General features: G+C 34.6%; 1 protein-coding gene across 4 annotated transcripts in view; it reads left to right on the top strand.

Annotated features, from left to right (window-relative positions):
- The window catches only part of ADGRL3 (adhesion G protein-coupled receptor L3), an 888,015-nt gene that overhangs the window by 773,195 nt on the left and 100,217 nt on the right, over positions 1–14,603 (top strand). For all 4 annotated transcript variants that reach the window (XM_033214560.1, XM_033214561.1, XM_033214562.1 and 1 more), the window contains one exon: positions 12,410–12,619. In XM_033214560.1, coding sequence (XP_033070451.1) covers positions 12,410–12,619 — 210 coding nt within the window. The remainder of the gene's footprint in view (positions 1–12,409; positions 12,620–14,603) is intronic.

Genomic DNA, 14,603 nt, shown 5'->3' with positions numbered 1-14,603 from the left:
AGGTTGAGGCAGAAGAATGGCGTGAACCCGGGAGGCGGAGCTTGCAGTGAGCCAAGATGGTGCCACTGCACTCCAGCCTGGGGGACAGAGCGAGACTCCATCTCACAAAAAGGAAGAAAAAAAGCATTTGAATAAAAATATGGCTAAACTAAACCATTTTGCCTATCTTGATATGTACAATTCAAGGGATTGCCAGTTTACTCTGTGTATCATTGCAATGTAAATAATATAATTTAAAAATCTCCTATAGTTAGTTACTTGCTAATTTAAAAATCCAATTCATGAAACTTTTAAGATGTTAATTATTTTTTGAGTTTTATGTTATCTCACATTATTGTCACTAAGCCTGTGGGATAATTGTCTCTAGAATATCTGGAAGACCCGCATTCTGCTTAAAATGCAATACATTTATTCATGAGAATGTAAAAAACAGAGCCTAATAAATATTCTTTTTTTTTTTCTGAAATTGCTGCAGCTAAGAAAACCAAACGAAAGTGAAATAAAAATGACATGGGTGTATGTATGTGCACATGTACATATTTATATTTATACTTATATTCTGTTTTGTTCAGTACCTGGCACATAATAGGTACCCAATAAATATTCTTAGAATTAATCTACCAAAATTTTATTGAATGTTTCTTGCCTTATCAGTGTCTATTATGTGGTTTTTATAATCTAGATATAAAAAATTGCCTTCTCCTTTAATTCTAATTCTGTTCATCTATAATTCAAAATTTTCTTTCTCACTGTGGTAAATTTCTCTTTTCATACAAGCTAAAGGTAATGACTCTGTGAGAATGATAAAGTGATAAAAATATACATATCGGGTTAACTCATGTCTGGTATTTCTATAATTACTTTTCCTTACTCTTCAGCTGCTCTACCCCACTCCACATCACCCAACCCCTTTAAGAAGTACTTTCAAAAGGGGTGTGTATGTGTGTGTGTGTGTATGTATGTGTGTGTGTGTGTGTGTGCGTGTGTGTGAATGAAAACAAACAGACGTTATCCATTTTATCAGAGAATAAGAAAATTTACAGCTAGAAATGAGCTCAGAAAACTTTGTTTTAACAATATATCTGGGTTTAATCATTTTATTCAAAGGACAGTCAAGATATTTTTACCCATGTAAACCTTGCTGTTTCCTGTTCTAGGGGCTTAGTATACAGATGTTCCTCAATCTGTGACGGGGTTATGTGCTCATACACCTGTTGTAAAGTCAACAAATCATCAGTCAAACTACTGTAAATCTGGGGCCACCTATGTTTGGTCATGGAAGGAAATATAGCAAGCATTTGTGGACCTTCCCACTGTTAATGATGTTGCTAAAAACATGGAATATTTAGCTACCAGTTAGGGTGACCAAGTTTTTAGAGAGCCAAAGGGAGATAGCACTGCAAGACCAAAAATATGCTTAGTACACCATAAATAATTATTCACCTATGTGTTATTACTATTTAACAATGAAAATTAGTAGTACTTTAATGCTAGTTCATAGTAGGGCCAGTAGTATGAAAAAATGTATTAATTTTTTTAATGTTTCTGTCTTCTGATTCAGACATTTATTTTAATGTTTTTTAAGTCTTCACTGGATATTTAAATTTTTAGGCTATATTATTGTGCATTTTTAAGTAAATATAAGAATTTTTTAAAAGGTAGATACAATGTAGTAATTAAACATATATTACCTTTATTTAATAAAATAACTATGGCATGTTTATATTTGCCTTTCCTTTCTTTTCTTTTTAATAGTGGTAAAAATGAATACAGTCAAAAGTAGAATTTACTTTGAGTCATAGTTCTGTTCTGCCCTCATTAAGCCCATATTACGTTGATTTCTTGTGTCAGTCCAATGTGATAACATCAAGCCAAATATCCTCTCAACAAAAAGGTTTGAGCATGGAATACTTTCGATTTTACTGCATAGCTTTACTAAATAGTTTTTCAGACTTGTAGGAATTAGTTCCCAGCTCTGCAAAAATACCCATCCACTTTGTATCTACATGCTTGTTTTGGTAGACCAGCTGCCTTTCAATCAGGTCGTTTGCATCTATGAATTCATCATATATGTTCTCTATGTCCAAAATGTCCATCAGTTTTAAACACTTAGAAGTATGTTGGATTTCAACATAAATTAAAACACTATCAGGATTAATAGTTGTAAAGCACATAGTTTTTTACGTTATGAAATTGAGATTGGATGCTGTTTTAGTCTACTTTGTGTTGCTATCACAGAATATCACACACTGGTTAATTTATTAAAAAACAGAGATCTATTTCTTAAAGTTCTGGAGGCTATGAAGTCCAAGAGCATGCCACCAGAATCTAGCAGAAGGCAGAGGGCAAGAGAACAGGGATGCTACACAGGGCAAGAGAGAAAGAGAAGGCCGAACTCGCCCACTCCCATTATAACAATATTAATACAGTCATTAGAGCAGAGCCCTCATAAACTATTCATCTCTTAAAATTCCTACCTCTGAACACAGTTGCATTGAGGATTAAGTTTCCAACTTAAGAACTTTGGGGGCCATATTCAAACCAGAGCAGATTCTAAACAAGTTACAGCTTTAGTAAATAAGTGAGAAATTCCTGTTTAACTTGCCCTTTTCCGGTGACATTTTTTGAAAACAGTCTTAAATCCTAAAAATGAGTCCTTTTTTCCCTTTATGGCTTTTTGTCCTAAACTACACAGAACTTCAAACAACTCAAGTAGAGTCAGTTCATCTTTTTCTAGGTTTCTTACATCTTCTTTAGAGATCATTAAACAGTTTTAGAGAAACATCATTTACATTTCTGTCTCATGGTAATCTTTTTCTTTGTTCTCATCTATCATGTATTTAAAAATCAAAGAGATACATTCTTTTTGTTCCATGCTTTGAAAATATAATTTTATAGAAGCCAATATTTTAACATATTTTTATGGCCAGCCACAGTGATGGGCATCTTGTCGGCATATGTCTCAAAGTACATATTTTCTTACATTTCCAGAAAGTCAAAAAGCTCATTAAGTGCTCTGCACATTTTGAGGAAACTGAAAAGTGACCAAAAAATTTCATTATAAAACCACAATATCGTAACTAAGCAAGCCACATACCTTTTTATTAATATTGTATAAAGATGTACAGGACATTTAATAGGTAAGAACTGTTCATTTTCTCTTATAAGACATTTATGGACTGAATGGAATTTTCCAACATTTACATTTGCACAGTCTGTCAAATATGCAGATAAATGAGTAGAGTCTACTTTAAATTTGGACAAGATGCAACATCTTTTATGTCATCTGAAATTTCATTAAAATATTCACAGAAATCAAGGAGATGATTTGAAACTTCATTTTAGAATTCAAAATTCCAAGAGCTAGAGGGAGCATGGTTTTGCTAGCATGATTCAACGTATCATTTGATATTTTGTAGCACCATGATCATTAATAAGATCTGACAAAATCAACTCTACACTCTAAGGGGTCAACATATTGGTCCTCAAAATTTCCTCTTTTGTTTACCCTCAGGAACGTTTTTAGTTGCAACATTTGAATCAGAAAAAAAGTAACTGTACTCAGGTGTGTTGAGCAATCAAGAGAACAAAATGATAATGCATGTTTATTCTTATTCCATTTTCAAAACAGCATTGATTTTTTGGGGGGGTTGGGAGGAGATAAAAAATGGTTTTGATTGACTTACAAAAACTTGCCTGCCTCATCCTAGTCTTGTGAGATCTAGGCTCCACAGGTGTATTCACATCACCTTCTGTCTAGTCTCAAATTTATTTCTGTTTATTGTACACTACTCTGTTTTGATTTTCTCCCTATTCTAGATCCATGCATCCTTCTATGTTATTTTTAAAGTAACACAGTTGTTTAGATTTTTTTTGTCAGTATTGTCATGCTAGCTTTGGTATTATAGTCATACTCATTTTCATCACTGAACTGTAAGAAAATATGGTCACGATATTCACAATATAAAAACTAAAGTAGCACAATCTTGATACAAATCACTACAGTTAATTCACAGGCAAAATCAAAGAGGAGCTCAGGATCACAATGCATGTGGGTTAAATACTCAATCACATCATCTAGAGTAATGCAACAATGGATGAACTGGTATTGGGATCACAAATCTTGATTACCAGCTTCAGTAGTCAGGAGAAAACTTGCAGGCGCCATTAAGAAAAATGAGTAATTGATGGTTCAATCCATTCGACACTAAAAATACTGTGGCATTCAGCCTCCATTTTCTAGGTGGTCCTGTGGATTTTGTAGATTTCTTTCAACGTTCTGCATCCATCTCTGAAATCTGAGGCTTTTTATGTCTTGGAGAAGGCTTTCCCAGAAAACAAAAATTTACTGCTAAAACCAAGACAGTACTGAGCAAACCTGGGCAGTTGGTTGCCCTATCATTAATTCTGTCTCTCCCGCATACTAGTAGAATGATTGTTGATAAATTCTGTATACTCTTTGCTTCAGTTTCTTCATCTGTAAGTTGGAGATGATAATAGTATCACATCACAGTGTTGTATAGAATTAAAATGAGTACCTTAAGAAAATAAATAAACTCTTCTAATAGAATCAGACATTTTGAAAATTATGTGTTAGTTATTACTGCTATCATTATCAGCCACTTTATTTAACTCAGAAATGCTAAGGATAAAATTTTTCCATCTGCCTAGCTTCATTTCCTACCTTCATCCCCATCCCAGACACTCTTAAATTATTTTCTTTCTATTGATTGATCATTCCATTTCCTTTAACAATTCCTGCTGTTTTCTTTCATTTGTTATGGTAGTTGCAAATCTGGTACACCAAATGTTGTTTTTTTGTTTGTTTGTTTGTTTGGCTTTTTTTTTTTTTTTAATTCAAAGCAAGATCACCAATAACTTAGAGTGTGCTAATCATAATAAGTATGCTTCTGAAGCCAAAAATTTTGCTAAAGAAGTTCCATTGAATCCAAAGGACAATTGTATATGAATGTTGTATGCTCTTAAGAGCACACACTTGCTAGTGTTTCTCTTTTACCAATTAAAGCATGAAAATACTTAGATTGGTTTTCAATTTGATACAGACTTGAATATCGTTGGTAGGTTGTTTCAGTTAATTGACCTAAAAAGAAGTAAGAAATATAATCATATTGTCCTTGTTACTGGGTTACCCAACTATGGTATGTTCTGCAAAGGAAATCCTAATTTCTTCAGAACATTAATCCCTTCACTTTCCCAAGAGCTTGTGAGGTGACCTCTGTGTCTGATGACCTGGTTCTTAACAGTTAGATCAATGCCAGGAATTTTTTTCACAGAGTTCATGCCACATTTATCTGAAAATAGGCTTTTTGGAATCCTGCTGGCTTCGGTTTAATTTATGATTCAAATCAATGTTTTATGCTTATGGATATATTAGTGGTAAGGTGAACACTCCTACATTTTCATTAAAAAAAGAAACTCAGCTATATTACAAATATTTCAGAACACGATATGTTGAAGAGGTAATTTTAAACTCATATTATTCTGCTTTACCAAATCTAGCTCAACATTAAAATAATGCATTATTATGCAAAAAGTAGAACAGGTTCTTGATAATTATTGGCAAGCAGTTGATAATTATTACAGGGTGATTGTTCAAGCAGTCTAAAAAATGCAACTCTCTAGAATTATTTTTTTCAAAAAAGAAGGAAAAAAAAACTCTCCAGAAGCATTCACAATTAATTTGTATAGTTTGTATCCCATCTGGAAACACTTACATAGTTAAAAATGAAAACTATTTTAAGATCTGTCTATCTCATTTGCTGACTTGCTTTTTTGACAATAAAGTTAGAAATATCAACAGTTTCACATAAAGTCTTTGTGTACTCAGATTATTATTATTTTTTAAATCATAAGGCAAAAGTCACATTTTTCTGTTCCAGAAATTTGGTCTTAGTATCATTAAATGTACCTCATGGTATATTGGAGGGTTTTACATGGACAGAGTCACTCTCACAAGTGACAATCATTGTGTAAGCCGTCCATTCTTCCCATCACTCTCCTTTCGAGGTATGTGAGTGCTCAGTGACAAAGACAAAGCAGATTAGGTAAGACAAAAATAAAAGGAAAATCAGAAGCTTCATGTAAGTTTTACAAAATGTTTGGCCTTTTGAATATGAATAGAAACTTCATAGAAAGCCTGAAAAACAATTATTGTTTATATAAAAATTTCTGTCTAGAGATGATAGATTCATTGAATTTTCTGAAACTATCTTCTGAGGAATAATTCTGTCATTCTCCTCTGATTTTTCTCTCACATCTCCTTATCTTCCCTTAAGAAGCTAATTTCCTTGAAGTCTTTGATATTTTTGTTTATTGTTATTTTTTAATGAGTTTTCCAAGAGTTCCTTGCAAAAATTACACTGGTCTGTGGTGCAGACCCTGACAAAATTTTTTAGTGTCATTCTTTGTTTGCTACTTTATTTGTCTTTTTGTTCTAACCTAAGGAAAAGTATACAGATGAATTAGTGTTTTTCTTGTTTTATCATTTAAAAGTCATAAGTGCAATTGTACAGTAATCAAGATGTAATTCAGATTCAAAAGTTAAAATCTGCTGTCTTCATCTGCTTTGGGCATTTTTTTGTTTTATTTTCTCCCAGATAGGATCTGGGTCTATCACCCAGGCTGGAGTACAGTGGTGTGGTCTTGGCTCACTGCAACCTCCAACTCTTGGGCACAAGCCATCCTCTCACCTCAGCTTCCTGAGTAGCTGTGACTACAGGCACCCTCCACCCTACCCACCTAATTTTGATATTTTTTGTAGAGACGGAATTTCAGCATGTTGCCCAGGCTAGTCCTGATTTCCTGGACTCAAAGCAATCTACCTGCCTCGGCCTCCCAAAGTCTGGGATTATAGGAATAAGCCACCACGCCTGGCTGCTATAGGCATTTTTATAGTCTTAATTTATAAGTACCACAAATATTAATAATAACTAAGTTGGAAATGTTATAAAGTGAAATTAGTTAACTCATACTTGATTGGAATATTTTTTGGTGTTCTTAGTTAAAATAACATTAACATTTATTATTGTTATAGTTATTATTTTTCTGATTCTCCCTATATCATTTATATAGGCTTTTTATTATTTAAATGAAAATTGCTATTGAACATGAAAAAATTCAGAATACATTCAGATTTAAAAAAGGAAAGAAATACTCGCTTTCTTACTTTCACATATATTATGTGAATTACTTACCACAGTATCCTGAAGCCTCAGTTATTTTACTGCTATGTGGATAAGGCTTCTGATACTCAAACAGATTAAGTACTTTGTTAAAAGTAACAATGACTAAATTGAAGTGACAAGATTAAATTCAAGGCTTTAGACTCCAAGAATTACTCAAGATACTTCTTATTTACATCTGTACTTTTGTCTTCATTTTTATAATTGTTTGACACCTTCACATTATAGGATATCTTAAGGTATTATGATGTAACAGCCTTCTTATTTTCTAGCTCTAATTTTCTTTATCTTTTACTCAACATTTTAGAGCTGCTGATTTAGGAGGAAGAGTCCCAAGGACTGTTTAGTGGGCAGCATGATACAACTTGTAGTTTGAATAAAAATCCGTTGTAAAAGAGAGGGATGATTCAAGAGAGGTCATTTATTCAATCAATACATTAATTGTGCAGCTACTGTATACTACCTATTTCTCCAGGACCTGGAGGAGTGGTAATCAGAAAAGATGAAACAACTTATTCTCTATGAGCTTTCTTTCTGGTTGGGAAGGGCACAGAAAATAAGTAGAAACAATTATTAAAATATATAATTTACATAAGTGATAAGGAGTAAGGTGAAAATAATACAAGAAAAGCAATAGAGTCAGAATACGGAAAACGGGTCTGTAATTTTAGATAGGAAGACTCAGAAAAAACCCTCTGTGGGAAGGTGACATTTGAATAAATAGTAAAAGGAGGGTGGCAAGTAAGCCATGCAGATATCTTTTGGAAGAGTATTCCAGGCCAAAGGAGCATCAGATGCAAAGGCCATGGGACTGGAATATCTCTCACCCATTCAAAGAACAGAACAGGCCAATGGAAGTGGAATGAAGTGAAGGAAGGGAAGAATAGGAAATGATGTCACAGGGGTGCAGTTCTTAGGGCTATGTAAGGCTTTTGCAAAGACTCAGTTTTATTTTCATTGAGTGGGAGCCATTGGAGGCTTTGATTAGAGGAGCGATATTGTGTGACTTATATATAAAAAGAACCTCTGCTCTGCTAATATAGAGAGAAGTGGGATTAGGGCCAAAGTAGGGAGATCAGTTAAGAATCAGTTAAGAGGCTCTTCATAAGAAATCAGATGGCTCCAATCAAGTTGGTGCAGTTGAGATAAGAACCTGGCAGACTTAGTGGGTAAGACCTATAAGATTTCCTGTTGGATTAAGTGTAGTGTGTGAAGGAAATAAAGGAGTCAATATAATTCCTGAGTTTTTGACCAGAACATTTTCAAGAATGAAGTTGCTATTTGCTAAAATGAGGAAAACAGAAGGAAGAGCAGATTGGAGGCAGGAGGGTAGAATAGGATAAGATCAGGAGCTGTTTTGGACATAAAATATTTGATATCTTATTAAATATCCAAGTGGAGATTAAATGGGTGCTAAAGCTGTACTGATATGAGAGGGTTCAGCTCTAAGGCATTTAGCCTAATAGAAGTGGGAATATAATTATTCAAAATCAAATATTTTTATAGATTGCTTTAATGTTAAGCACAGTACTAGGTGCTAGGATGTAATATTAATAAAATTAATATAATGCCTGCTCTCAAGGTACATAATGGCATATAGTTTGTCTTATAGGTGATTGAGTTATGTAGTGTTCACAAACATGCAATCTCAGAAAGGAATCCTTGTGCCATTATCACATTGATACAACTATACCTAGGAGTTTAATTCAAGGGGTCGTCCTCTTGAAAGGAGTTTGCTTTTTTCCATGCATGGACTTCCTTCCTAGAAGTTCTATTATGGCAGACTATTAATTATAAACAAGGCTTTTCATATTTACATCTGTTATTTACATTCAGTGTCCACTTGATATGGTTTGACTGTGTCCCAACCCAAATACCACCTTGAATTGCAATAATCCCAATGTGTCAAGGGTGGGGCCAGGGGGAGATAATTGAATAATGAGGGTAGTTCCCCCATACTCTTCTCATGGTAGTGATTAAGTCTGATGAGATCTGATGGTTTTATAAATGGGAATTCCCCTGCACAAACTTCCTCTTGCCTGCTGCCTTATAAGACCTGTCTTGCTCCCCCTTCACCTTCTGCCATGATTGTGAGGCCTACAAGTGGAACTGTGAGTCCATTAAACCTCTTTTCTTTATAAACCCAGTCTTGTGTATGTCTTTATCAGCAGCGTGAGAATGGACTAATACACCATTGTTCTTTCCTGTTCATGTTACTGGTAAAATTCAAGTATTGAGTTTTCTTTGATGAGTGCTGCCCTCCCAGTATCATGGACTATAGGTGGTTGGTGTTGATGTTTTCCTGGCTAAACAGTCATAACTAAAAGGTGACTTATTTACTAGACTTGCTTGTTCTATATTTGAGTGCTACAGATTTTTGCTACTGACATTTCAAGATCTGATATTCTTCTCTTAGTAACTCTGCATGGGGTTTTTGAAGAGCATACTAAGGCACTGAGTAAAATAAGTACATTTTTAATAATGCATCTACCCAGATAAAAGTGGGAGTTCTTTGGTTTCTTATCATTTTTGCTTGTTCTTGTTCTTCTTTTTTTTTTTTTTCTTTTTTTTTCAAAAGGGTGTTTTAGGTCTTTTAGGATACATTTGAGATGGTGTTATGCCTGCCATTTTTCCATTATGAAAGACTACTGTGCTAAACGTTGGTATTTGATTCTCAAATCACAGCATCTTTCGTTTGAGTCAAAGAAGAAAGCAAATAGCTGTCTATTCAGGGAACCAGGTAGCACTAACCACTCTCCATTCTCAAACACTAAAAGTAATTTAAGCTACCGCAGACCCAACACTGCTTTGGTAGTATCCCCCAGAGAACAAAGCTGTTAAAGCAAAATTTCATGTGGTTTTCTTTCATGACCTGAGCTCCTTCTGAGAAATATATCAAGAGGTATGCAGGAATATTTCAAAACTGTTTCATTGACAGTATTCTAGTGGGGGTCTTTATCAAATAACAACTGTGAAGTCATATCTGGCAGTATGAGGAGTGCTGTGATTCAGATTACAGCATGGTGGCTCACTTCTAAGAATTTCCACATCCAGAAAAATCTTTGAAAGGATGAAGTTAAAAAAAAGAAGAAGAAAATCTGGATATATGTTTTTCAAATGTCCTCATTTAAAATCCATTTTTTTCAACATTTATTTTAGATTCATCGGGTACATGGGCAGGTTTGTTACATAAGTGTATTCTGTGATGCTAAAGTTTGGGGTATGAATGATCCCATTACCCAGGTATTGAGTGAGCATAGTGCCCAATAGGTTTTCTACCATCGCCCCCCTCCCTACCTCCCACCTCTGGTAGCTCCACGTTTCTATTGTGGCCATCTTTATGTCCATGAATACTCAGTGTTTAGCTCCTGATTATACGTGAGAACATACAGTATTTGAAAAACCTGAATATTTATATAGATTAAAATTGGGCTTAGTGTGGAAGCCAACTAAATGTGGCGACTTCCATCCTAAAACAAAAGTCAATGTGTATGATCGATATAGCTCAAAAAGGCATCACTTAGAAAGACAACTCTTTGTTGTCAAAATTTTTCCATGTAATTTTTATACTTTTACCAATTTTACATATATTCATAAAAGTCAATGCCATTGATTTTTCTTTTTTTTTTTTTTTTTTTATTTTGAGACAGAGTCTCACTCTGTCACCCAGGCTGGAGTGCAGTGGCACGATATTGGCTCACTGCAAGCTCTGCCTCCTGGGTTCACCCTATTCTCCTGCCTCAGCCTCCTGAGTAGCTGGTACTACAGGCGCCCGCCACCACGCTCGGTCAATTTTTTGTGTTTTTAGTAGAGATGGGGTTTCACCATGTTAGCCCGGATGGTCTTGATCTCCTGACCTCATGATCCACCCGCCTTGGCCTCCCAAAGTGCTGAGATTACAGGCATGAGCCACTATGCCCGGCCTGATTTTCATCTTTTAAAATTTTACAAAAATGCTGTCATAGTGTATAGATCTTGCTTTTTTTAAAAAAAAAATATTAGATTTGTGTGTATTATCCATGTTTGTGACTTTAAATATAGTACACTGATTTTCTACTACTCTTTAAAATATCATTGTACAAATTAACCTTTTACCCAATCATTTATCCATTCTTCTACTGATAGAAGTTAGGTATTTAGGTCTCTTCAAAAAACCTTGAAGGAAAAGAATTGACAGTCATAGACAATTTCTCAACTTTTCTCCAACATCTTGATATACTTATTTGTTGGGCCTCTATAAATTCTAAAGCTTCACAGAAGTTTTTTTTAGGGTAGGGACAAAATATCTCAAGGTGGAAATAAGAGTTCTGAATCTTAAAACAAGGACAGAAATGAAGTAATTGACAACCAAGGAACATGGCAGACACAGAGCTTCCCCTACTATTTTAACAGAACCAAAACATGATGTTTCAGTACAGTTCACGAACTTTTTCTTGTTTCTTAGCTCTATCGTCTGCTATATGCCACTTTAGTATAGCAATTCTGAATATTTATTTTCTGTCAATGTATAACAGGCTCTATTCATGCAAAATCTTCAAAGATCAAACTTGCTGATGTCTCTAATCCATTCAATGTGAATATAAATCCAATGAATATCCTCATTCTTTTAGATCTTCCCAAAAATAAATGGTACACATGTGTGGCTATTCATCAGAATTCACTGGGGATCTTTATGAAAATACATACTTATATAACACAACCTTGGAAATTATGATACAAGATTTATAGGACAAAGGAATTGCATTTTTAATTTTAAAACTCCTTAGATGATTCAAAAATTAGTTGAGATACAACTTCCCCAAGTATAAAGCTTGAAATTTTAAATAGTGTTCCCTAGTGGAGATGGTCTGAAAATTAGTCTAAAAAAGTGATACAAATTTAAAAAATAAAATGTTTTACCTTGAAATATTTGGCCAGAATTAAGTTGGTCTGCTTTAACTACTTATATTCTGAAAATGTTTGTAGCTGAGAAAGAAGCAAACACTATTGGCATCTCTGAATATCAAACTGATTTACACCTCACAGAAAAGATAAAATGCTCTATCTGTGGAAGAGAAAACCCAAATCATTAAGTTACTTTATTCATTGTGGGCATAGAGGGTATTTTGAGCATTATTACTATCATGCTTTCTGAATCCAGGCCCTTATAAAACTTTGTAATTGGTTATGCATAAGCACAACTTATGGCTTTTTTGTTGTGTTTCCAGCACAGTGATGCGGTCCATGACCTCCTTCTGGATGTGATCACGTGGGTTGGAATTTTGCTGTCGCTTGTTTGTCTCCTGATTTGCATCTTCACATTTTGCTTTTTCCGCGGGCTCCAGAGTGACCGTAACACCATCCACAAGAACCTTTGCATCAGTCTCTTTGTAGCAGAACTGCTCTTCCTGATTGGGATCAACCGAACTGACCAACCAGTAAGCAACCTACATTGATACCAGTGAAGAATTTTTCCGCTTCCAGCTTTTCTGTACTGCCAATATTAAAACCACTTAGTTTGAAAGTATCATTTCTTCTAGTCATCTAAAATAGATACTAATTTTCAGGCCTTACTCAGTTTTCCATTTTTCATATCCCATCATCATAAATAAGCAGCAACCTTTATGAATAAGGTGTATATTTCATTTTTAAATAGACTTTCGTTTTTTAGAGCAGTTACTGCTTTACAGCAAAATTGAGCAGAAGCTACAGACATTTCCCATCTATTCCCTGCTCCTACACATGCATAGTGTCCTTCATTATTAACATCCCCCACCAGAGAGGTACACTTGTGACAACAGAGGAACCTACATCAACACATCATTATCATCCAAATTTCATAGTTTACCTTAGGTTTCACTCTAGGTATTGTACATTCTCTGGGTCTGAGTTTTTTTCACTGCCTTGAAAATCCTCTGTGCTTCCTCTGTTTAATCTCTCCTTTCCCACTAATCTCTGGTAAGCACTATTTTTCTGTTTTACTATCTCCATGGTTTTGACTTTTCAGAATGTCATATGATTGGAATCATTTAGTATGTAGCTTTTTCAGATTGGTCTCTCTCTTTCTTTCCTTCTTTTCTTTCTTTCTTTCTTTCTTTGATTTTTCTTTCTTTTCTTTTTTGACACAAAGTCTCACTCTGTCACTCAAGCAGGAGTGCAGTGGCATGATCCTGGCTCACTGCAATCTCCACCTCCCAGACTCAAGCGATCCTCCCACCACAGCCTCTGGAGTAGCTGGGACTGCAGGCATTTGCCACCATGCCCAGCTAATTTTTTGTATTTCTAATAGACAGGGTTTGGCCATATTGTTCAAGCTGATCTCAAAATCCTGGACTCAATCAATCCACCTGTCTCAGCCTCCCAAAGTGCTGGGATTACAGATGTGAAGCACCATGCCTGGACTTGGCGTCTCTCAAATTGTCATATATATTTGAATTTCCTCCATGCATTTTTGTGACTTGATAGCTTATTTCTTTTTAGTGCTAAATAGTATCTTATTGTCTGATGAGATACTACTTCCAAGATGTCAGTTATGCTTTTGTCAAATATGAAGAAAGCTGCTATAAACATTTGTATGCAGGTTTTTGTGTGGACATGTTTTTAACTACTTTGGGTGAAACCAGGGAGCACAATTTGTGGATCACATGGTAAGAGTATATTTAGCTTTAAAGAAACTGACAAATTGTCTTCCAAAGTGGCTGTACCATTTTGTGTTCCCATTAGCAATGCAGGAGATGTACATTTCTTCAGAAATTATTTCATAAACTTGTCTTTCTAAGGAACTACATATTGTCATTTTTTTTCTTTTGTTTTAACCACAGGGCTCAATATTGAGGAAACTTTGGTAAAATTATTTAGAAAATGAAAGAATATCTTTTTTTCCAATTAATAGATTAATGTTTTAAAGTTTGTAACATGCCTTAAAAATAGCCAGTATTATATGAAAATCTGCAGGTCTAAAATAGGTTTTTCTAATTGATGTATTTTGGAAAATAGTACAACCTGCAAATCATTTTTAGTATATGTAAACTCTTCCCAATTTTTGTTTGGCACTTCATATTTGGATGAGTTCTGGTCATGTCTTTAAGTGCTAACCTTGCACGTTATTGCACCCTACATTTAGTTGTATCAAGGAAAGGAGGAAGAGAAAAAGGGAAAGAAAAGGAAAATAAAGGAACAGCACTAGCCTTGGTAAAACCAAACAGAAAATGTAAATAATAGACAGTATCTTAATATTACACAGACTTTATGCCCACTTATAATTTTTGGAGCCAGTTTCAGTTTACTTAAAATTTATGCACATGATACCAGTTTGTAATCATGAGTAAAACTGCAAATGAGCAGAAAAGTTTCATTTTGTAGAAGACTTTTGAGCATAATAAATAATTCGCTTACTTAATGCTGTTTTCTGGTATGTGTCCA

Source organism: Trachypithecus francoisi, unplaced genomic scaffold, assembly GCF_009764315.1.
Source record: "Trachypithecus francoisi isolate TF-2019V2 unplaced genomic scaffold, Tfra_2.0 Lachesis_group1, whole genome shotgun sequence".
In the NCBI taxonomy this organism is placed as follows: domain Eukaryota; kingdom Metazoa; phylum Chordata; class Mammalia; order Primates; family Cercopithecidae; genus Trachypithecus; species Trachypithecus francoisi.
This window is presented reverse-complemented; position numbering and strand designations above follow the sequence as displayed.